Raw genomic sequence first — 22,523 nt, 5'->3', positions numbered from 1 at the left:
AAGTACACCAAAATACACTATGTATTTACAATGTAAGTACATGTTATTACATACGGTTACATAGGTAATTACACTGTAATTAATTAGGTAGATACACAGGAACAAGGACCCCTTAAAATAAAGTGTTACCTATCATTGTTGTTGTCTGGCACATTTTTACTGGTGCTCAGGAGAGGTGTCTTGTCATGTTTTGTACTTTTTTAATGATTGGAAAACAGATTGTTATACATATATTTTTATATGATTATGCTTTACATCGATATGATTTATAAAGTATGCTGCTATATGTTCTTTTTTTTGTATTGTTATTGTAATTACCAGTGTGATGGGTTTTGTTTTGTTTTTTTATTGTTTTTTTTTGCAGATAATGTGGTTTAGTTAAAACTCCCTGCAGGTCGGGAAGTACACTCATCCCTCAGAGTTGTCATTCTCTTTACAAAACAAAAGCTGATGTACCTGAATTCACCATGCATTGCTGGATGCAGCTACCCCAAAGTTGTTTTCAGGTCGTATCTATTCATCTCCCTTTGACACTGATAAACAGAATACAATACTATGCAACAGTTTTATTTCATGCAGTATGTCGGGGGAGTGATGATTGTAAATCAACAGATATACCTGCTCATATTTTTTACCAGCTCTCAGCTTTCTTTCAAGCTGCAGTCTTTATAATGGGCAATTCATTGTATTGTTGTCTCTGTTTCTTTGTGCATTATATATATTTTCCTACCTCAGGTTGTTAGGAAAAGTTCCTTTTGCAATAAAATACTACAATCTCCACAACTCTCTCACACATTTGCTTCTGGCAGTTTGATATTCCTCTGGTTTCAAGGCATTGTGCATCACACGTTAACCATATATAACGGATTATACTTTCATTAGGATTTATAACCCTAATCAATATCTGATGCCTTTCAATCATGAATCATCCAGGTACGATAAATAGTGTTTGCTTCAAGTATGTAGCAAATGTGTCTTCCAGACTAATGTTATTATTGGATTTCCTGCAGTAATTCTGTGGTGGCAGTGGGGGTGGTGCCGCATATTTATTTCTTTTCTTGATTTTTTTTTGGTAAGCAACATGAACATAACTCAGAAGCATGTTTACTTGTACTGATTTATCCCAGCCTTGCGCGCCACACTGCCTCAGATTATTTCTCTTAGCACAATCTTGAAAATGAAGGCGTAAATAATATTTTGTCGCTGGGGACTTTGACAGGGAAATCTTCTCTTAATAGTCCACAAATGAAAAAGCGACGCACAATGTATCTTAAACAGTGGTCCTTGAACAGCTCATCTGGTGTGGGTCAATACAGGTCGTCATGTCTTCATATTTCAAAGGACAACAATGAACTAAAACTTGAACAGCAATGACTCATTTCACATTTGCTCTAACATGCAGGCAGTGCCAAAACACCAGAGATCAAAGTGCTGCAGGGAGCCACTGAAGTGGTGGGCTTTGTGGGTTGGATGAAGACTGAACCCAATCCCCCAGACTTCCAGGTTTCATTGCACCATTTGAGGGCGAAGCCTTGCACCCCTGATGTGAAACTCTCTCAGGATGTGACGCTCACCCCCTGCTTCCCCTTACATCCATACCAGCTAGCTATTCCTTAAAAACCATGGAGAGCGGAAGCATTTGATTTCAAATGTCCCAGCTTTCCTTTTTTGGATCGTCACCAGGGAGCAGAGTCGTCACTCCTCATTTGCTTCTGAGCAGCAGTGGAGTGAAATGACTAATCCATAATAGGTTCCACCATATCGATGTCCGACAGTGTTATGATGTCTGCAGGGCTGCAATAAGTTGTGACTCAGGCTGCCAGTCTTTGTTATTCCCCAGACAAGTACCACTAAATCTTGATGGGTTGAATATACAGGAGCTGGCCCAGTGACACCATGTGAAATAATATAAATACAATCCTGTTAAATTAGTTTTCCGTGTTGTCTATTTACATTAGGAAGTGTGAGGGTAAAGTATATGCTGCATTCATGCTGAGCCTCATAATACATGAACATTAACTTACTGGTCATGAACTGTGTTATAAAGGAGATATAGTGTGTGCGTGCTCTGTTGACGCTCTGACATATCATGTTTAGATTAAAAACAGTTACAAGTGATTGGCGAAGCTGTGCAGGAGAAGGGGCTGCAGAGTGATTGATAGGCCATCTATGTGCACCCGGGCCCTGTGAGAGAAAAGAGAGGCATACATCAGACAGGTGTCAAAACTCACAGCAGGGTGTGGTGATAGGTGGCGTTCAGAGGCTCTGAGGAATGAAAGGCAAGAGGACGAGGAGGAGAGTGAAAAGGAGAAAATGCAGGAGGGAGGTAAAGGGCAAAGAGATAACCTGAAGGCTAGAGAAAACAGTGTGACATTTGGATTCTGACTCCTTCAAGAGCATGACATTGGGCTGGAATATCATGTTTAAATGTTAGAGTTTGGGAAAACAATCCAAGAATCAAGTTAACGTAAAGTTATATAGGGCCGGTTTTTGGAACATTGTTGTGTGATATTATATTGTTGGATGCTGCTGGCTTCAAATAATTAAGGCATCGGTCCAACACATCAGTTAGACGTAAACTGACAGAGCGACAGCCACAGACCCATTAGGACCAAGGAGAGTGCAGTGAAGACAGATGGGATGAAAGACAAGCTTGCAGCTAGCAGGGTCTGCATGCTGCCACCAGTGTTTTCACACTGTCGTTTAAAATAAGGAAGGCCATTAATAACCTCCTCACTGTGCCCTGCTCTGCTGCAGTCTGGCGCTCCTTGCAGAGCTAAATGTGGCGCTGCATGGCAGCAGACTGGCAGACTGTGTCAAAGAAACCATATATACCTGAGGAGAGGGACAGGGAGAGAGAAGGCACACAGTTTGTGTGTGCTTCTGCATTTTGTGTGTGTGCATCTGCCTTACATTTAGGTTTAATTGTATTTTTTCACTTACTCACCTGTTTGTTTATGTGCTGTGCCTGCGCCCGCCTGTCCTACCATGGTTGGATGGGAATCAGATAGCGGTGATGCAGTCAGGGAAGCCGTCAGCACCGAGGTGAAAAGTTATGGTTGCCAGTGGTAATGACTGTGTTCCTTCTTGTCAAACCTTTACTTTGGCAGATGAACAAAACATAAAATTTGACAGGGAGTGGGTTTTTTCCCCTCATGATCCAAAAATATTACATGTACATAGCCACACTGTGAATGTGTTTTTGCAAAGATGGAGTGGGTACTTTGGTGGAGAAAAAAATAAGTTTTTCCTGAGTGGCAAGGTGACTCATATAATTATTTAGTTATTTTAGGCCTCTGTGCTTTTAAAACAAACTCAGACAAATCTTAGACATTTGATTTATAATAACCATTCATTTCCAACGGGCTCTCGTGCGACTGAACCACCCAACTACAGGAGCAAAATTGAGAATCTTTAAGCAACAGATTCAAATTGCATTTTCAAGTGAATTTTACCAGTAGAGCAGATACTTTAAATGGGTCAAAGGAGTGTTAGTGCTGATATGTATTTAATGGTTTTTGACTTGCCTGAGCTCATGTGAGATAATTACTCCACCATGAGACAAGATGACCCCACTGAAAAACAGATCATCTTCAAATGTGTGTCCACTGTTACAATCCAGGTCTCCTTAAGGGAAAAAAAAATCATCATGGATTCGTGATTGGACTACTCTACGGAGGTGTGAGCAGTGTGACCTAATACTGTCAGAACAATGGTTCTCTTCATGGGCTATTCTGGTGTCATTTGTAATGTGAGCATAAGTGGCGCATATTGAATCCGAGGTCAGAAATAGCGCCTTTTGGTGTGTTGGATTCTCAGCAGCTACACAATGTCAGGAACTCAGGCCTTGGCCAAGTGTGTTGTAGCAGGTTAATTACAGGAGGCAGGGGGATCAAACAGTCTCTCTGTTTTTCAGTCCAACGCAAATAAAGGAGATTTTCCAGGAGAGAAGGTTCCCTTGTTTGACAGAAACCTAAGACACGTGCGCGATGATTTAGTTCATGTGAGTAAACCCAATTAAGAACATCTGGCACAGCCACTCCTTACAGATTATGCTAAACGTGTACATCTGCATATTTACATGTTATGTTGTCTCTCATTGTCTGCCTCCGTCTTGCACACAGGCATCTTTGTATGCACACATTGTCGTACGTGCATTCATCTTACTTCAGTCATGACAGAACGCCTCATTACTGAGGAAATATCACTCGATTTATTGTCAACAATTTGCACACAAAAGACGCTAACGCTGACATTTGCTCGTGTATAAATAGGTGTCAGTGAAGCAGTTTTATGCTCTGGATGCAGATGTGAGCCACATGTAAAAGCCTTTCCTAAAACAAGCACTGCGGAATAGGGAAAGTTGTGCTTACGGTACCTCTCCAGGAGGGGCTGGCTGCCTCCCAGACTGCTCTGCTGTTAGATCTGCCCCTCAGAATAAATAATGACAAGTCTGAATCAAATCTGGGCATTTAAAGAAACAAATTCAGATATTTCCTTTGGAGGAGTTTGAAGCCTTCCAGTTGTCTCCAGTTGTTTTACAGGAGACTTACTTTTACAGACGGACGTTTCTATAAGTCAGCTGCTTAGATTTCCTATGTGTCCTCCCGATGTGGATCAGCTAGGCTCGCACTAATGATAACAATAATAACAAAAGTGTTCTCAAGAATGTGGCATGCAGAGTTTTCCTATATCTGAGGGACAATCAGACGGCCTACATGTCCAACAAACACTTGTTTGCAAAGGAAAGGAAAATAACTGTTGGGAAAGAACTGGAACAGAGAAGAGATGCCTGGCAAGACAACAAGGAACAGTCTGAAAAGCTACATACAGCACTGCTGAGGGTCACGGACAAACAATAAGGCCATGCATGGCAGCCAGGCACACACACTCCTTTGCAGTCAGTCATAATACAAGAAAGAGGAAGTGGGAGAGTCTTGGGCCAAGGCCTAGAGGGCCCAGGGGTAGTGGAAGAAGAGCACAGCATGAAAAATTAAAGAACTCATGAAAAACTACAGCTCATGGTACACTACCTCAAAAGGAATCCCAAAATAACTTTATTTTTAAGTTTTTGTCAAAGTCAGCGAGAATGATTCCTTCTGTAGTTGTGTGCAACACGTGGTGCAGCGCGGCAGAGCAGCGGGCGATACACCAAACACACCTCTGTGACAGAAGTGTGTGTGAGTGCATTTATATTGGGATCATGGTCAGGGTGCACAGGGTGCAAAATATAAAGAGGTGCAACGAATCAGGCGCCGATGATGGGCCACAAAATCACGGAGGAGGCTGTCCCCGGACTCTGACGTCATCTCTGACCTTTCGTGTATTTACAGAGGAGGTTTGATTTCCACTCTTTTTCCATGCTCACACATGAGCCGTTGTGAAGTGGGCCCGGGAGGTAAAATAGTAGCTTTGTCCCGACCTGGACGGTGAGCACTGGAGTCATGTGCTTCTGCCAATCCCGACGAAGGGCCCACAAGCCATGACCATTGAGGAGAGCACAAGCATCACCTGTTTTATATTAAATCAGTCAGATTAAATAAGGAAGCCAATAACCTGCAGCTCTCAAGGTGCCATTTTAGCCAAATATGACCCTCAGGTACTGGGATCACACTTAAACCGTTCTCACACAGAGCAGAGGCTCACGGCAGATACACTTTGCAAAGAAATTCATGAATCTGCACCTGACCGTTTGATGCAGTGTCGTATTAAATGAGATGCACCATGATAAAGATCCCCCTCCTCAGTATTTCAGGACTTCACAACAACAAACTACACAATATCTCCATTTTATGCAGCAACATAAACAGCCTGATACATGGCTTATATGGCCTCATTCATCACCTTATGGAGTGTTCGAACAAGCATCTCATTATCATACAGTTGAAACATGAAGACATTTAAACAGCCCCTTCAAAGTACTCCTCCTAACGCTGCAGACAATATTGCCCTCTACAGGGCATACATATTAGTCACGCTTGTCTGTTGCCCCCACTTTTTTTTTTCTTCTTTTTTGGCCAAGAGGCTGTGATGAGTTAAAGAGCCACAGCACCACATGCGCTGATGAATGTATAATTACACAGTGTTTATAGAGAGATGGAGGATCAGGAGCTGCAGAGAGGCAGAGTGAGGGAGGGGGGAGAGTGTCCTGTGACCTTAAAGACCCTGGTTCACACCCTCTGGACTCCAGCTTCTGTCATGCTGAGGTTGCCTTTAGCATTAATCCCGCTTTAGTTTAAGTATGTGGAGCTCTGTAGTTGACCTTAGTCTGGACGGAGCGAGATAAAGAGGAAATTTACAAATCCAAAATAAAGCGAGGTCATTATGTCGGTCTTATTATGTCAAGTTAAAGTGTTGACAACAATAATAACGTTTAAATGGTGTGAAATTGAAGAATAGAAGACTCATCAGAACAACACCTCCAAAAGACCTGAATATATGAATGAATCTCAGCAACACGGGCGCCAATTTATCAAGTGTCTGTGAGTATGAATGGCGATTAAAATGAATGAGATGGTCGCATGAAGGACTTGGTCAGTGATCCAAGACCGGCCACTCCCTCACTTAGATAGTTTGATGAATCCACCCTCTGGTTTCCAAATTAGCTATCTATGTTGCATGAAAAAAAAAACAGAAAAAGCCAAAACAGGCCTCTCATCGCTCTTGTGGGTGTGTATAGTGAGGCAACTGTTTTGCTCCTCTATATCTTCCACGAGGAGCTGAGTGTGATGAACTGTGGATTCAGCCTCCCCTCCGGTCATTTTCTAAAAGAAATGCCACAGCAGCAGAACGGCTAAGTCTCCAGAGATCCACCCAAGGGTTCTGTCATACTGTGACACAAGGCGGACCCCAATTTAGGACACAAAGACTGGGTCAAAACAGCAGGAGGTATAGCCTGTCTCTGATAGTGATCCATGCCTTCTCTATTCATCGTGTCCACGTTGCTGCCTCTGTCTCTTATCCTCTTCTTTTTTTTTTTTTGCATTCTCTCCTCTGCTTCACCCTCATCTGTCCTCATCTTCCCCCTCAATCACTTTCCTTACTCTTCATCCTCCTCCAGTTCGTATAATGATAATTTGTTTACCTGCATAGTTTACCTAAAGTTCATTGTCTGACTCATGCACTGATTTGCAATTTTAAATCTTCTCTGCATGTAAATGCTGCCTCGTTTCAGATGGCTGGAATTTCAAACGGACAACCATGAAAAGGTGCATCTCCCAGATCGCCTTGTAAATTAATTTTCCCAAGCAGACACACAGCTGAAAATTAAATCTTATCCTCTTCGGATAAAAATTATTTGGTTAATTTGGTAATGCATGGGCCCCTTATAATAGGCTTATACACTCCACTCATATACTCGTCTGTGAGTGAAGTAAAGGACCCTCTCACATCGCCCACTCTCATGACTCACCTTCTGCAGAAGGACAGAGAAGCCCTCCAACCACTTCTGCTTCTCACTGTTATGGAGTAAATCACAAACATGTCATGGCCCGTTCCTCTGGGACTACACACAACCTTAACTGTCCTGAAATGTGTGACTAACCAATGTCCTCCTTGCATGGCCAAGGACCCACTGAGCCCAAATCAGCCCACATCTCTTATTCTGAGAAATTAGCTTTTTTTTCTCTCTCTCTCTCTCTCTTTCTCTCCTTCCCTGTCCATGCTCTCTTGTTTCCTCCAGGCATTGACATTTAATCAAACCCAAATCCCATTGTGCCTATTAACATATCAGGCTGATACGGGTTGCTGTAAAAAAAAAAGAAAAAGAAAAAAAAGAAGAAGCATGAGTGCAAGAACCTGCAGCAGAGCATTACCATAACTCTGCCTGTGAGATCTCTATTTTCTCTCCTCCGCCTCATGTAAAAAAATGCTTACCTGGCAAACAACTAAGCACGGAGCGGCATTTCTCTCCTCCCTACACTCATTCACCCCGCTTATCTTTTTAGAATGTGTTAATTATTTAGCTGTTTGTGCTTGCGAATGTTTGCCAAATAGCACTGAGACAAGCTGAGCATCTAATGCAAAGGCAATTTTAATATTTCACCAGACCATCAAAACAATTTAAAGTTTGCTTTTTTTTCTCTCCCTTGGCTGTAACTGAATAAACAGTTTTTTTTGGGTAGTTGGTTAGTGCCTGTAACGGATGGCATAGTTTCTCTGTGAGCAGCTCAGTCTTCCGATTATTAATCATCGCAGACATGAGGGGACTTGGATGTGAGTATGCGACCGTGAAAGATGTTGACGATTATGAGGTCAGTGCCTGGTAAACAGTTACACTGGACTAGAGCCGTTTCCCCACAGCTCAGCAGTTTCTGGCTTGCTTTTTGCTCCTGACCTTGATGAGGGTCTCCCTGCTCTTGAGCAACTCTCAACACATCTGACCCTGTTGCCAGCCGTTCAAGTATGTCAGGGCCATATGTTGGCTGGCGTGGCATCCTGCACGCTGAGCATGCAGCCTCTCTACCTGAGACCAGCCGAGACCGGGCCGGTTGTTGGTCTTGTATCACAGCAGGCAATTACTTCCCCCGAAAGTAGGACAGTTCTTGGTAATAATGACAGTCACCAGAGCACAATATTTAGTGCAATGAAAAGGCATTGTTGCTGTCAGCATTGTTTTCTTCGAGAGAGGATGACAAGGCAGTGGGAATGGAACAGGGCCATGTTGTACAAAGAGGATTATGAAGACAAAACAACTTTGACAAGTCAGGAATTTGAGGACACTTCCAGGGAGATATGAAGACTATCAAAGTCAAGCTGTTTGTTGAGGGGGGGTGGGGGGTGGCAGCTTGCTGGTGTGTGTCTGTGTGTGTGTATGCCCTTGTGAATGTGACGAACACGACGGTAAAACAGAGACGTCGAGTTTTACCTCAAAAGACTCAAAAGCTGACACTTGAGTGAAAAGCTCTTCTCAAAGTGGCAGCCATCTCTGCCACACTGAACAAAGGCCAACCTCTGTCTCTGAAGAGTTTTTTTTTTTTTTCTCGATGCGGCTCGACAAATAAATAAATTAGTGTGAGCAATAGGATGTATGTGCAGAGCTACAAAAGACAGGGTATGCTGCAACGTTCACGTACTCATTTATTAAAGGAAATCTGTTCTCTGATGCTGCAACATTAATCTATAGAGTGTAAAATAAAGGAATCGGTGAAGAGGGTACTCTGGAGGACTCTGATCTCCACTAAATCATATAGCTGTTTGCATAACTCTGTTACATAAGCAATCTCTCTTCTCCACATTTTAATCAACAAAAGTAATAGCAGCTCCTCGTATCAATATACCTGAGCCATCTGCTGTCTAATACCAAGGATTTCAATGAGTGCGGTTACACAACCCGAGCCACACTTGTCGCTCCATCCCGATCAGGATTATAGCTTTGGCAGGGATCAAAATTAGTTTCTGTGCCTGTTATTTCTAGAGCTTTTTGATTGCCAATCTGCAGCATTGTGTCTACAATATACAAGCTGCAGGCGGTGGCTGAGAGCTTTGTACAGTCTGTTTCACTTACAGTTTATTTGATCCTTTAATTGGCCACTGGACTATCTTGTTTTATTATGCAGCAAATCAAACAACATCAATTCACAGACACCTAATAATGACAAAACATGGTGCTCACACACTGGCGGTCTCAAATTGTATTTCCTTATTAGCGGCCTGTCTGGTTAAAAATATGGAAATTATATTCATACTCAGACAGGTAATAACCAAAAGGCAAGGTACAAAGTGGGCTGCAAATTAGTCTAAATACCAAGCTCTGTTATATTTGCATATTTTCTTTGAACATATTGTTGGGGGGGGAAACAAGAGGCCTGGATTTAAATGGTTGCTTCACATTTCAAAAGTTACATCAAAATTCACTAAAACATGTAGTCTTATTAAACACTGGGTGTAATTAATGATCAAGGCAAGCACCTTGATCTTGGCATTGAGAATTCACTTCTACATGATTGATGTGATCAAAAAGATCAATGACATGCATCCAAACACAGTAAAACCAAGGTTTCTGCAGGGTATGCCAAAAAACAAACAAACATCAAAATAGTAGCCTACCCGACTAGAAAATAAAGTTTTTGCCAATTCGTTCTAGAGATTCACAGTCACGATCAATGTGTCACAACATATAATATAACTATGGCTGCAATATACGATTGAAATCAATCAGTTCATCTTATTATTTTCCCTTGATATATTTCATGGTTTCCAAAGCCAAAGGTTACATTCTTAGTTCTTTCGTCCAAAACCAAAATAACATTATCACATCAGACAAAACAGCATCTCCTAACATATTTGATGTTGGAACAGTTAATATTTGTCATTATTGCATAAAGTGATTAATCGCCCACCCATTATCTATACCACTTCAGGTTGAGGCTGGAGCCATGGGGCGAGGGAACCAGCCAGCAGGTTTGAATCCAGAACCTTCTTGCTGTGACTTGATAGTGCCAACCACTGTGCCACCATGCAGGCTTTCAATTAATCAATTATTATCAAAATGGTTTCCTTTTAATTTTCTGCTAGATCAAGTCTCTAATTCTCCTCAAATACATCAATATCCACCCAGTAGTGTCTTCAATAGTCCATTATTCTACAGCCTAGCCTCCTGTAGCCTAACAGACCAACCAAATTCTTCATAAACTGCTCCTATCATAAAGTAATAGCTGAAAACTGATTTTTTTTTCTTCTAATCTGCAAAGTTGACAAAATAAATCAAGCTCATGAGTTCAGCTGAACAGCAACCATTAAGGCCATTAGTGGCTGTTAGTGACCACTGTGGGGGACAATGCTAAAAGTGTCGCTGGAAGAGAGGATTCGTAAAGTCAGAAAATGAAACCGTGTAGCCTAACTATCTGTTGTGTAAAAAACTCAATAAATAAAAAAAGAACTGATCATAAAACATGCAGTTAAGGGACAATATCCACCTAAAGTTGGCAAATGTTCCTATATAAGCCAACATGAGCATTAAGGGGCTGAGTCATTTCTCCACTCAGGGGTTAGAAAGGTCACTTTTAAGATCAAAATACATTTTTAATTGGCTATTATTTCACTCTAGATATGTGACTATGATATTATGACTGGGCTCATTTTTCACATAAATAGTGGCCCCCTCCTCCTCCTCCTCCTCTGATTTAAAGATGCCCCTCTCCCGCCCTCCTCGGTCGCCACATATCCCCACCCCCTCCGTGTTTTCGGGGATGGTGTGGTCCAGGAAGCGCGCCTCTCCTCTCCTCTCCTCTCCGCTGCTCCGCTCCGCTCTCCTCTCCTCTCCTCTCCGGCTCAAGTGAATCAGCTGACGAATGGTATCTCCCTCCCTCCTCTCTCCCGGATGGATCGCGCCGCTGAAGCCGGGCAGCCTGAGCGCTGACACAGGAGCAGGTTGCCCACCGCTCGCTCTCGTCCTGCCGGATGTCGAAACGACCGAGCCTCGCGTTTTAAAAGACTCAGCCACCTTATAATAGAGGTTACTTTGTTTCATCTTTCGCCCCGGGCAGGAAGCTGCCTGCTTCCCCTCACCATGGCTTCCAACTTCAACGACATAGTCAAACAGGGATACGTGAGGATACGGAGTAAGAAACTGGGGGTGAGTACTGTTGCACTTGCTTCTTGCGCGGCGGAGGAGACACGGGAGGAGGAGGAGGAGGAGGAGGAGGAGGAGGGGAGTGAGGTTGTTGGAGGAGGATGAAGAGGGAGAGGAGTTCCAGTTGTTTGCGGTCTTTAAGCATCAGGGGCGGCTGCTGGATTAAGAGAGAGGGGCTTTAATTTGCTCCATAGGAAGCTGCTCCCGCTGTGGAGCTCTTCTAGAGAAAAGACAGATTAGAGCAGTACGAGCAGCGGCCAAGTTTTCACTTCTGCTTTTATGCAAAGAAAGAAAGAAAAAAGAAATCTACTCATGCTGAGATGCTAAGATGATTGACAGCTGGGTGTCATGTGCGTGTCTTTGTAAATTGTAAATCACATCCCCACTAATGCTGTTTTCAGTTTCTGCCATGTAACTTTGAGAAACTTAACACCAAATGTTGTGACTTTGTGAAGCCGCAACACTTTTTTTTTTTTAACCAGAGGAATAAGTCAGAAAGAGAAAATATCATAGAGCAAATGATTCACTTTTGACTGACATGTTTTGACAGATAGAAACCACACAATAACATAGGCTACAAACATTCAATTTAGCTATCATACATCATACATCACAGTATGTATGTCATTATGAGTTATATGAGTCCCAGCAACATAATAGAAAAACTAGGAATGCTGTTTACCACCACTCATTCTGTTATCAGTCAGCGCAGCCTCACTCTACTTTAACTTTCTTTCAGCCTTGATGAATTATGCCCAGTAATGAAAAGTGTCATTGAACTCCAGCTGATTCGGTGTGATTGCGGCTCCTTGGTGCCATGATAATGGATTTCCTTTGAGATACAGCGAGTAGAAGGCACAAAAAGAAAAAAAAAAAAACGGCTTAACTGCTTATGTTGAAATGAATGATATATATTCAATTATGTGTGCCTTATTGTGTGACTCATAAAGCCATCTGCTTTTGTTCATACTTCCAGCTCATTACACTAACAGAGCGGGCACACTCCCTCTCCTCTGATGAAGTGTGATGATGGAGGCTAATGATGTCTGCCTCCTCACATCATCACCTGGTCTCATCAGCACTATTCTGCTATTGTTTACCGCTGTTGAGGCTATCTTTGATTACTCTTTGAGAGTAATCATTGTTGAGTAAGAGAAACCTCCACTGCTTCTGCGCTCAACATAATCCCAATTATAATAGATGAAAGCACAAGACACTTGTAGTCGTTAACATGCAAATGAACTCGCTCCTATACAGTCGGCTCGGTTTATTTACTTCTTGCATAATGTTATTAGCTCAATGCATTCAGAGGAACAGGACATGTGCGTTTGGAGAGGCTCTGACTTTGCGAAGCTGGTGAGGATGCACGGCACGCTGTGTTGGGCTGTGCTGGAGGTATGGATGCCATATCTCTGCCAGTTCCACATCTCATCCTGCTGTTTGTGGAGAAAAACAGTTTGTGTCCTGATCGCCCACTCCCTCAGCCCTCCACCGCTCACTGCTGTTTCATCATAGAAAAGCCATGCTGCGATGGCCTCAGAGGACCTTGGTGGGGGTAGACAGAAAATATTTATCTGTCTCTTTAGTTATTCCAGGCCAATACTCATTCTGAATCAGATACAAAAACAACAAAACTGAATAGGTGTTTGTACGCCTCATTCAACAGGCAGTGATATGCCTGTGATTATTGCTCCTGTTTGATTAGTGCTTCTGTGGAGAGAAATAGCTCGTTGGCGCTAAATGGCATAATTTCAAGTATTTTCAACAGAGATGAAAATCCAAATATGTGACAGACACACATGCGTGGGTGGACTGGAGAGATACACATCTGGATGGAGGGGAAATTATATTCGGAGTTGGCTAAAATCCAGAAAGTGTTGTTTTGTGGCCCATTTGCAACGTGAACCCAAACATCATATTTACTTCATTTTATTTCTGTCTAATTTTTTGACATTCATCGATGGCTCAATAATGTTTGTGGTTACTGAGAGAGGCATGGAGCATCATTATTCTGATTTATGCAGACCCACATTCAGGGTTTGTAACATGGAAAGCAATGTGCTCCCTTTTCCTCCTCATAATAATGCTGCCAAAAGTGCAAACCACACCTCTAATGGTCCATCCTCTCACTAGGACTGGTATCATTTCATCAAATGTTTCAGTACTCGGCAATATGATGGGAGATGGTTTCTTTACTGATACTAAAACTAAAAGATTTCTTTCAACAAACTCCCTTTTTTCATTTAAGATACTCATACAAGCTGGTCTGCAACTAGTCATATATGGATTAATCTGTTAATTATTTTCTAACGGATTAATTGTTTGGTAAACAAATGAGCCAAAGGTGACATCTTCAGATTCTTCTGAACTCGTAGACATTCAGTTTCAAAGAAAAAGGAAAATGAAAGGAGAAATCGTCACATATGCGAGGCAAAAAAAAAAAAATTGTGTTTTTGCTTTAAAAAAAAAGGTTCCTTTTTCTGTCAGTTCAGCTTCAAAACTAAAATCTTAAATGTTTAACTCATAAATGTTCAGGAATGTTGACTGAAAAACAGCCTTATTTTGATCTATCTGTACAATTAGTGTCATTACTAATCAATCTGCAGGTTATTTTCATGATATATCGGATTCATTTGTAATAAAATGAGAAAGCACTGTTTGCTTTTGTCTGTCAAATAACTCAAATATCCTGTCCACATTGTGACATGAGAATAAGAAAAGCAGCAGAGAAAAGCTGGAATCAGACAATGATTTTGCTTGCAAACAAATAATCGATAAGCAAAGTGGTGGCGTTCATTTCTTTGAATGAAAGGCTAATCATTTCATTTTTAGGTGCCACTTTCGGTTTTTGACAGTTTCTGATGATCAGTGCTACAGACACATTTCTGTTGCTACCAGTAAAGCACTAGGGTTTGACACCCCGCCCTACCTGTCAGAGTAACTAGATGTACCTTCTCAAATGGACTTTTAGGCCAGAAAGGTCCTGGCTGTTTTCATCCTCATGGGATGGTTATATCATATTTTTTTATAAAGTGTGTTTAAAGGTCTTTCAAATATCACATATCAAGACTTTGCATCACAGTTGACCTTCTAATGCTCCCATCTGGCTCTCCATTGCAATGCTGTGTCATTTAGAATGTATTATACATTATTTTTTATTAGAAAGTGGTACAGTCGAATGGTTCTCTTTATGCGATACGTATTAAAGTGGCCATGCCAACAGCAGCAGCTTTGGCTGAATTCATCAGCATCCGTCAATATGATTGGCTCATTTCCAAACCCCATCATGTGTGAAGGTTGAGGCCACGAGGTCAGGTCTGTGTTCTGCAGAGTGATCAAAATTACCGAGCGGGGCACTTTCTCTCCTTTCGCTTTCTCTTTGTTTGTCTTTCTCCCTTTCTCCTGGGACATGTGTTTTCTTTTTCCACGGACATGAATAGGAACGATTTCCTACATTAGCCAACTTCTTTGTCTCTTTGTTGGCTGAGGAGACAACAGTGCAGTGTTCTTGAATGCACAAGTAGTTTCTCTCTCTCTTTCCTCTCCTTTCTCATGTTTCCCTTCTCTCCCTCACCTTACCACCCATTCTCTCACCCCCCCCTGTCCCCCTGTCCCCCGCTCCACAACCCCGTCCCCCAGCGTCTCACCTGTACTCCCCACACTTCACAGTGTCTCTCTCATCTCCCTCTCCCCTACATTATCTCTCTTCCTTTTTTTCCCCTCTTTTCTTCCCCTTTATCTGGCTATCTCCCCTCACCTCGTCCCCCTTTCTCTCTCACCTTTCTCTCCTTCACTGGTTTGCAGACAGTTGAGAGACTGAGCACAAAAGCATCCTATTCATCACCCCACACTGCACCCTCCATAACCCCAACAGGCTATTCCCCCTGACACCGAGCAAAGGCCCATACACACACAGACGCACACAAACACACACAAATTGGCTCGGTTCAGCATTGACGAATTGGCACACACATGCACCCGACAAACAAGTAAACAATCTGCTGCCAGAGAACAGTGTGTGGATTCTCAATTAATTTTAATCCTGTGGCTTTGTACCATACAGTATTTTTTTTAACTACATGAAGACAAACTAAACGCTCACGAGAGCAAAAAATAAGTGAAATATCTCAGCAAAGAGAAAACCATAAAGTCTGGCACAGTCTGAGAAACAGCAGTATAGTGATGTTGCCATTTTGCAGATGTTATCTCTGAGATGGACTCGTCTTGAAAAGCTGAATAACATGACCTTAAGATGTGTGTCAGTCTCAGCCCAGGTGCATGTTTCCCAGGTTTAGGACCAGTGTGGTAAACAGAAAAGGTCAGATGTTTAATATTTTCCCCTCGTCTGTCCAACTTTTCTTCGAGCCTTAACAAAAATGGTCATTTAAGTTTGCTGCAGGTGAGTCTGTCTGCCATTCAGGCTCTCCATTCACAAACATGTTTTGACACTTCAAAGGAGCTGTAGATCCGATCCTGGCTCAGAGGCAGATATGTAATATTTTAGGAAAACGCGGAGCACATAGCGTGTAGACTTCACACACAGATAGGTTCTTGTTGAAATTTTATTTCTCACTACAGTAACATAACCAATATTTTCACCGAGATTAACAGCACACACAACAAACTCAACACCAACTTCTCTCAAATATGCAGTAGAAGCAGAAGATTAGAATTCAACTTGATTTCAGATATTTAAAACAGTGAGTAGCCTACATGTAAAGTGAAGGAATAATGAAGAACCCACAGCAAATGTTAATACTGAGGAATGTGTTTTTTTATTTTTCCCAAAATATTATCATTTAGTCAGAATAAATTTTCAAGTTTCTGACTTGTTTTTTGTGTTGAACTGCAACGCTGCCTAATCTCCTTTAAACATATGCCTAAATAAAATTTGAATAAACAGACTGATGAGCAAAGATCCAAAAAATTTATTTACATAATACAATGTACCGTTAATGCAGTTTGTGATGAGAAAAGTACATTTTGAAAGTTGTTCTTTACTGCCACCCAAGTGCAGCTGTGAGAGTGCGTTGGTCAAACCAGAACATTAAATGTCAAAACAGAAAACACATTAAAAATGCATTACGTCTGGCCGAGAATGAGTAGGAGTGTGAAAATACAATCAGCCCAAAGTGTGGATGTAAACAAATAATACAGGCTGAAAATTTAAGTTATTCATCATCCTAATACAAGGATATCATTTGCAAAAACGCGGTTTACAGTCCTGTTTATGGATTTACTGAAGTGATTTGGGATCTTAAAATTGCTTTTTTATGAGTGAACCATTTCACAATCTTGGGTGTGCACGCAGTTTGTTGTTAGGGCAAATAACTGTATGTAATTTACGGATTGTGTACGACGACTACTGCAGCACAGGACTTATTATAATCCCTCCATTTTTGGCCTTGAAGGAAGGTTTTAGGGAAGTTTAATGTGTGAAAGAGTGTGTGCTTTTGTTACAGTGTCCTATGCCATGATACAGCAGAAATTGACAGTAAAGAATAGTGGCAAATGTGTTGTGACTGCTTGAATACATCAAATTACATGGTTTAATACTCCTAACTCGTGGCTTTGAATGTTTAGTCCTGAAATATAAAACCCATGTAGCTAGCTACCTATCTTTGCTCGAGAAATGAAGTAGGATAGCTTAGGCTACTTGAAAAGTCATGTAACTGCATGAAACTGCTATTTGGGAATATTTTAGTCTGACACATTCAGGTAACTAAAATTATCAAAAGAATGTGGAGAAGTGTTTGATGTTAGCATGAGTTAGTAGCCTATACTAAGTAGCAACTTGGTGGTTGGTGGCAAAGGGACATGAACTACAGTAAACAGCATTGACTTTGCTTTGCATGTCTTGTTGGTGAGTCAAGGAATTAAAGCAGATATCAGTGGAATGTTTTTGTTAATATAAGTCCTAAATAGTCCTATTTTCCGTCAGCAATCACTTAGGCTACATGAAGTATTTCAGCCTAAACACGAGTCTCTCCGTCACTCTGCTCTGCTGTAACCCGAGGAGAAAATTTTCCTTGTGGGATACAAGTGTTATCCAATGAGGGGAGAGAACGGCATGAAGGGCTGTGTGTGCAGCCAAGGGATGCGCGTGAATGTGGTGACGTAGCACGAGGACCAATTGATGCCTGACAAGGGCGGGGGCTGCTAACTCATGGTGCGTTCAAGGAAACTCGTACTTTGTGTTTTTCCTTCCTGTGAAGTCATACCAGTTCGATCTGGTACGAGTTCACGGGTCGGAAGTTACGAGTGGCCGTTATAGGGAACTTTCACAGACAACAGGACGGTAAAAACACGAGCTACGGGTTACCTGGAACGCTACCAAGTGGTAGTTGTGACTTGAAGCTGTAACTTACGGTTTCAAAAGCCTGCCTTGAACACAGCATTAGCCGAAACGGCCGTGCCGCTGTTATCTGCTTTAAGTTTAATCTTTAATTGGTGGTTAGTGCTAATGTTAGCTATATAGCTACTTAGCTAAGCATCTTAAATGACAAGTTGTTGTGTCATTCGATCAATAGGAAATCTGCAACCACCCTGATAACTGACACGTTGCCTATGTGCTTTGCCAAAAACACTCCGGTTCCAGCGTCTCAGAAGTGGAAATGAGCTGTTTTTCTCAGTTAAAGATGATCATAAAATGAATATCTTTGGGTTATAGGCATAACAAGCACATTGAAAATGGCACCTTGGGCTCAAATAAATAGCGATGAGCACTTGTTTTGCTTTGTTTCTTGATTAGGCTAATTAAGAAAATAATTGTCAGGTTGGTCAATAAAGAGAACTATCAGTTGGAGCTTTCAGTCTGTTTTGTTTTATGTTTGAAATTGTTGCATAGCACAACACAAATAAATACTAGGCTATGTAATATTATATTTCAGTAGCCTACATGTGAAAACTACTTATCCACTTGCAATCAGTTTCAAGCAAAACAACTCCTAAGTCATCTACAGCAGTTGAGTCATTAAAGGTAATGCACTGCTGAACAAAAGCCAATTTTTTTGGCCTCCCCTCCTTTTCAGTGAGGAAGCCTCAACTTGGACTGAATACTATAAACAGTCAAGTGACAAGAATAAAAACTAAGATTTCATGTGGGTTTTTTTCTAACAGAAAACTTATTGAGGAGCCTCTAAAATTTGAATTGGTGGGTTCTGTCGACCTTTACGACTTGATACTCAACTGGCAGAGAAAAAGAAAGTCATTACAGTGATGATTGATCGAGACATTAACAATCAAATAACACAGTTTTGTCCTTTCGGTGATTAGATATGGGACAGAAGTACATTTTTTGACTCACTTGTGCCTTCCTCTCCGCTCTGTCTGCAATCATTCCCTCCATTATCAGTTATTATTTCTCCTTTGTCTCAGCTCTTTTTGACTTACAAGTGGGCATTTGTATTCTGCATCCAGTGGCCTTTACATGGACAGTGTGTATTGTTTTGTTGTGTGGGTATGTTCCCCCTTGTTGGTGCACAAGCAGCACCCACCAAGGCAGAGGCAAAAAGAAGGAAAAAAAGTGGAGGACAATGTGTCTATTGTCCAAGATGGCACAGCCATTTAAGATAGGATCTTGCCACTTTCATGCACTCACTATTAACAATGACAGGCCGTCTAGAACGGTGGATGTCAGGAGATCTTTCACCCCAGGAGCTGTGCTTGTCAGTGAAGTGTAGAAAAGACACAGTCAGCTGTGCTCGTCTTGTGGAAGCAATTGAGACCTCCAAACAACATGGATAAATGTGACTCCGGTTGTGCAAAAGAAATCAGATTATATCAATTAGCAAATAATTAGATTCTTTCATCCTGTGGCCACAATTAGCAACGCTCTCCACTCCATCTTTCTGATTTGCCAAATAGGAATTTAAAACGTTGCAAATGGAGGGGTTTTAACATGCTGAGGTTTGTTTATGAATGTGTGCCTTGTGGGTGCATGTAGTCCACTTGCAGTTCTTCTTTCTGTTTTGTGATAGATGTTTTTGGACTCGGTGCATTAATTCACAGATATGCAGGGCTATACATTCTGTGGTCATTTCCGTTGGTTTCCATCAGCTTCCTCCATCAGACAAAGACCTGAAGACAAATTACCAGCTCTTATTGGCCCTGATGAATTGCATCTCTAGCAGGATATGGGAACAACAGACCAATAGTCGTTATTCATTGTGAAAAATGTCCCTCTATTATATAGTTGCTTTCATAAATAAATCTCTGCCCGGACCTCACTTGAACATTTCACATCATTGATTCCCGTTGTTCCTAATTATCAAAAAAGCTTTTTGTCACGAACAGGGACAAATGTTGTTATTAGCAGTTGGTAATGTCCAAAGCCCACTTGATAAAGGAATTCACCATAAAAAGACTGGTGAGTAATAATGCCCCATTGTCTCTTTTCCTCTCCTCACTCAGTGTCTGCTCTCAGAATACCAGACAGAACTTTACTTTCAGTCCCGACCACTTTTCCTCCTCTTCTCTCTCTCTCTTGCCCTTTCCTCTTCTTCTCCTCTCTCTTGCCCTCTCAGTGTTGCTTTCTGTCCCGTTTCCTGAAATCCATTCGTAGACAGCTTGCGCTACTGGTGTTTTCTGATGAGCTGCTTTGTAAAGTGCAAAGTTCTATAATCCCATCGGGGGAGAAGTCTCTCTTCATGGCTATTTAATCTTTCCAGTCCCAGCGGACCCTGCATCCTGACAACGCACAAAACATTTGCTTCAACACCATACATTCAAGCAAAGATGGAAAAAACAGCAATCTTATACACACAGACCTTTTCTCCATCTGTTTTTGTTCTGTTCTGTTCTCCATCATTTTTTGAACCACGCTATCAGTGATTGATAGAAATGTCAGTCTATTTTTAGTCAGTTCAACACTTTCATCCAGACTGAAGAACATCTCAGAACTGGTTTTGCAAATTTTGTTTAGACAATCATGGTCCCCAGAGGATGAAAAGTACTGACTTTAATCTTTTTTTACTTTTCATTGTGTTTGTGATTCGGCACATACAGGTCCCCATCAGGATGGGTTATGATCCCTGATGATTTTCATGTTGTCACTTGTCATCATTGTGACAAAACCTTTAAGTTTGTCCATTGTTTGATTTTACCATGTTCAACTAAGATAGTCAACCTTGTGTAAACATTGCACCTGCTAAGTAGGTGAACTATGCCCAGTCTTCCACATACTCGCTGTGCACCCTGAATGACATGCACATGATGAGTGAGTATCAATGGGCCATAAAAATCCATAGCATTAGCTAAATGTAACTTTCTCTCTCTCCCCCTCAACAGGACGTTGCCACGTGATTCTACTTGATCCGTCATTTCAAATTGAAAGCCCTCTGCAGAATTGTGGAGTTTTTAACGGCACAGCAGCAACAATAAGTTCGATATAAGGGGAACTGAGTCACTTTCTTCTTTTTTTTGCCCAATTTGCTTAATTTTTTTTTTAGCTTTGTTTGATCACTTTCTTTCAAGATGATAAAATGGAAATTCAAAACTCTTTCAGACATACAAAGATGTTAAATTTTGTTGGTTAGCCAGGGGTGTGTGTCAGTTGTGTTTTACTCTCTTTCCTCTAAAAGATGTTTTTAATTAAGTTAGTAAATGACTTACTCTTACTCCTGTGTCATCTTGTGTATGTGTGTGAAAAAAGAGACCTAAAGTATTGCCATACCTAAATTAATTCCTTTAATAATGTTAGCAGGGTGATTTTTGAAAGGTGAATGTATTTCGCTCTATATTCAAGTCTTATCTGATCCACATATTTCACCTCCCACGCAGGGCTTGAGCTTTACAGATCTCTGTGGTACTGTATTGCTACATTGTGCAGATACACTGGAGACTCACCTATAAAACACCAGGCCTAGAGGAATCTATCATAGCTCCATTAACACTTCTGCTTCATCCTCTTCTCCTCGCCTTCCGCCCCTCATTAATCAACAGACCAGCCCTCGGGGCTCTACTCTGCAGCTAAGCTCACTTCAGTTTGTGTGTCTGTGTGTGTGCGTGCGTGCATGAGAACTGTGTTGGGGTGTGCACTTGCATAGGTGTTTTCATGTCTGTATGTGTGTAGATATTTGATGATGTCCAGTTTCTAGAAGGATTTTCTTTCTGTTTGAATCGTTGCCTTCAAATGTAGGACAAAAAAAATCAAGAGACCAAAAAAACTCCATCAGAGATTCCCTCAGAAGTTGTTGTCAGTTTGTATCATCTTATGATAACGGTCAGTCATCTCTCTCAAACTGCTTCCCAAGTCAATTTATTCAGCATGTGATCAGGAGAAATTTGATGAAATGAGATGTTCAGAGATGAGATGTCAGAGCTGACCTGCACGGTCGTATATATACAGTATCAGAATTGAACCGAATGAATTCATTCTAAGAACAAAATAAAAAAAGAAGTTCCTCCTACCGTTTTATATTTGAATCACGATCTATAATGAGTTCTGCTCCTGCTGTTACCTTTCATCAGCCTGCTTGCCAAGCACATTCAGTACAGTGTGTAGCCAAAGATAGCCTCAGCTGTGCTCTATGTGTGTTAAGGGGAGTTGTCTTTGTGCCTGTGCTCTGAATTCACTCATTGCGGTGCATAGGTAAATATTATTATGGTCTTGCTAAAAATAAAAAAAATATATAATTAAAATTACACCTTATCTGCTTGGAATGCAAGCAAACAGCCTTGTTGAATAATGTAAATTTGCACAAGCTGGAGACTAAACAAGGCTTTTTTAATGTGGCGCTAATTGTTAAGCGCTGTATTATTAATGCACTGTTGAGAAAACCTCGACCTTGGAGTGTTGTGTACGGAGGGAGGAGAGGGGGGTGGGGGGGCAGTTCATGTCACTGGCCTGTGTGGGAACAATGTTTGTTTGTGTTTGTTTGGAGATGAGTTTGTACCCCACTCCACCTCTCCCTCCCCCTCCCTCCCTCTCTCTTTCTTTCTCGTGGGAGTT

The 22,523-nt window shown here is 41.5% G+C and overlaps 1 protein-coding gene across 1 annotated transcript in view; it reads left to right on the top strand.

Annotated features, from left to right (window-relative positions):
• The first annotated feature begins 11,181 nt into the window (after positions 1-11,181).
• Positions 11,182-22,523, top strand: part of dok6 (docking protein 6) — a 42,448-nt gene continuing 31,106 nt past the window's right edge. Inside the window, exon 1 of the mRNA XM_085763639.1 lies at positions 11,182-11,575. Within this exon, the coding sequence (XP_085619765.1) occupies positions 11,510-11,575 (66 nt within the window). The 5' untranslated portion in view covers positions 11,182-11,509. The remainder of the gene's footprint in view (positions 11,576-22,523) is intronic.

The sequence above is a fragment of the Trachurus japonicus genome, chromosome 20 (genome assembly GCF_045865225.1).
Source record: "Trachurus japonicus isolate A0001 chromosome 20, Traja_1.0".
Lineage (NCBI taxonomy): Eukaryota > Metazoa > Chordata > Actinopteri > Carangiformes > Carangidae > Trachurus > Trachurus japonicus.
The sequence above is the reverse complement of the archived record's forward strand: the minus strand, read 5'-3'. Positions and strand labels throughout refer to the sequence as shown.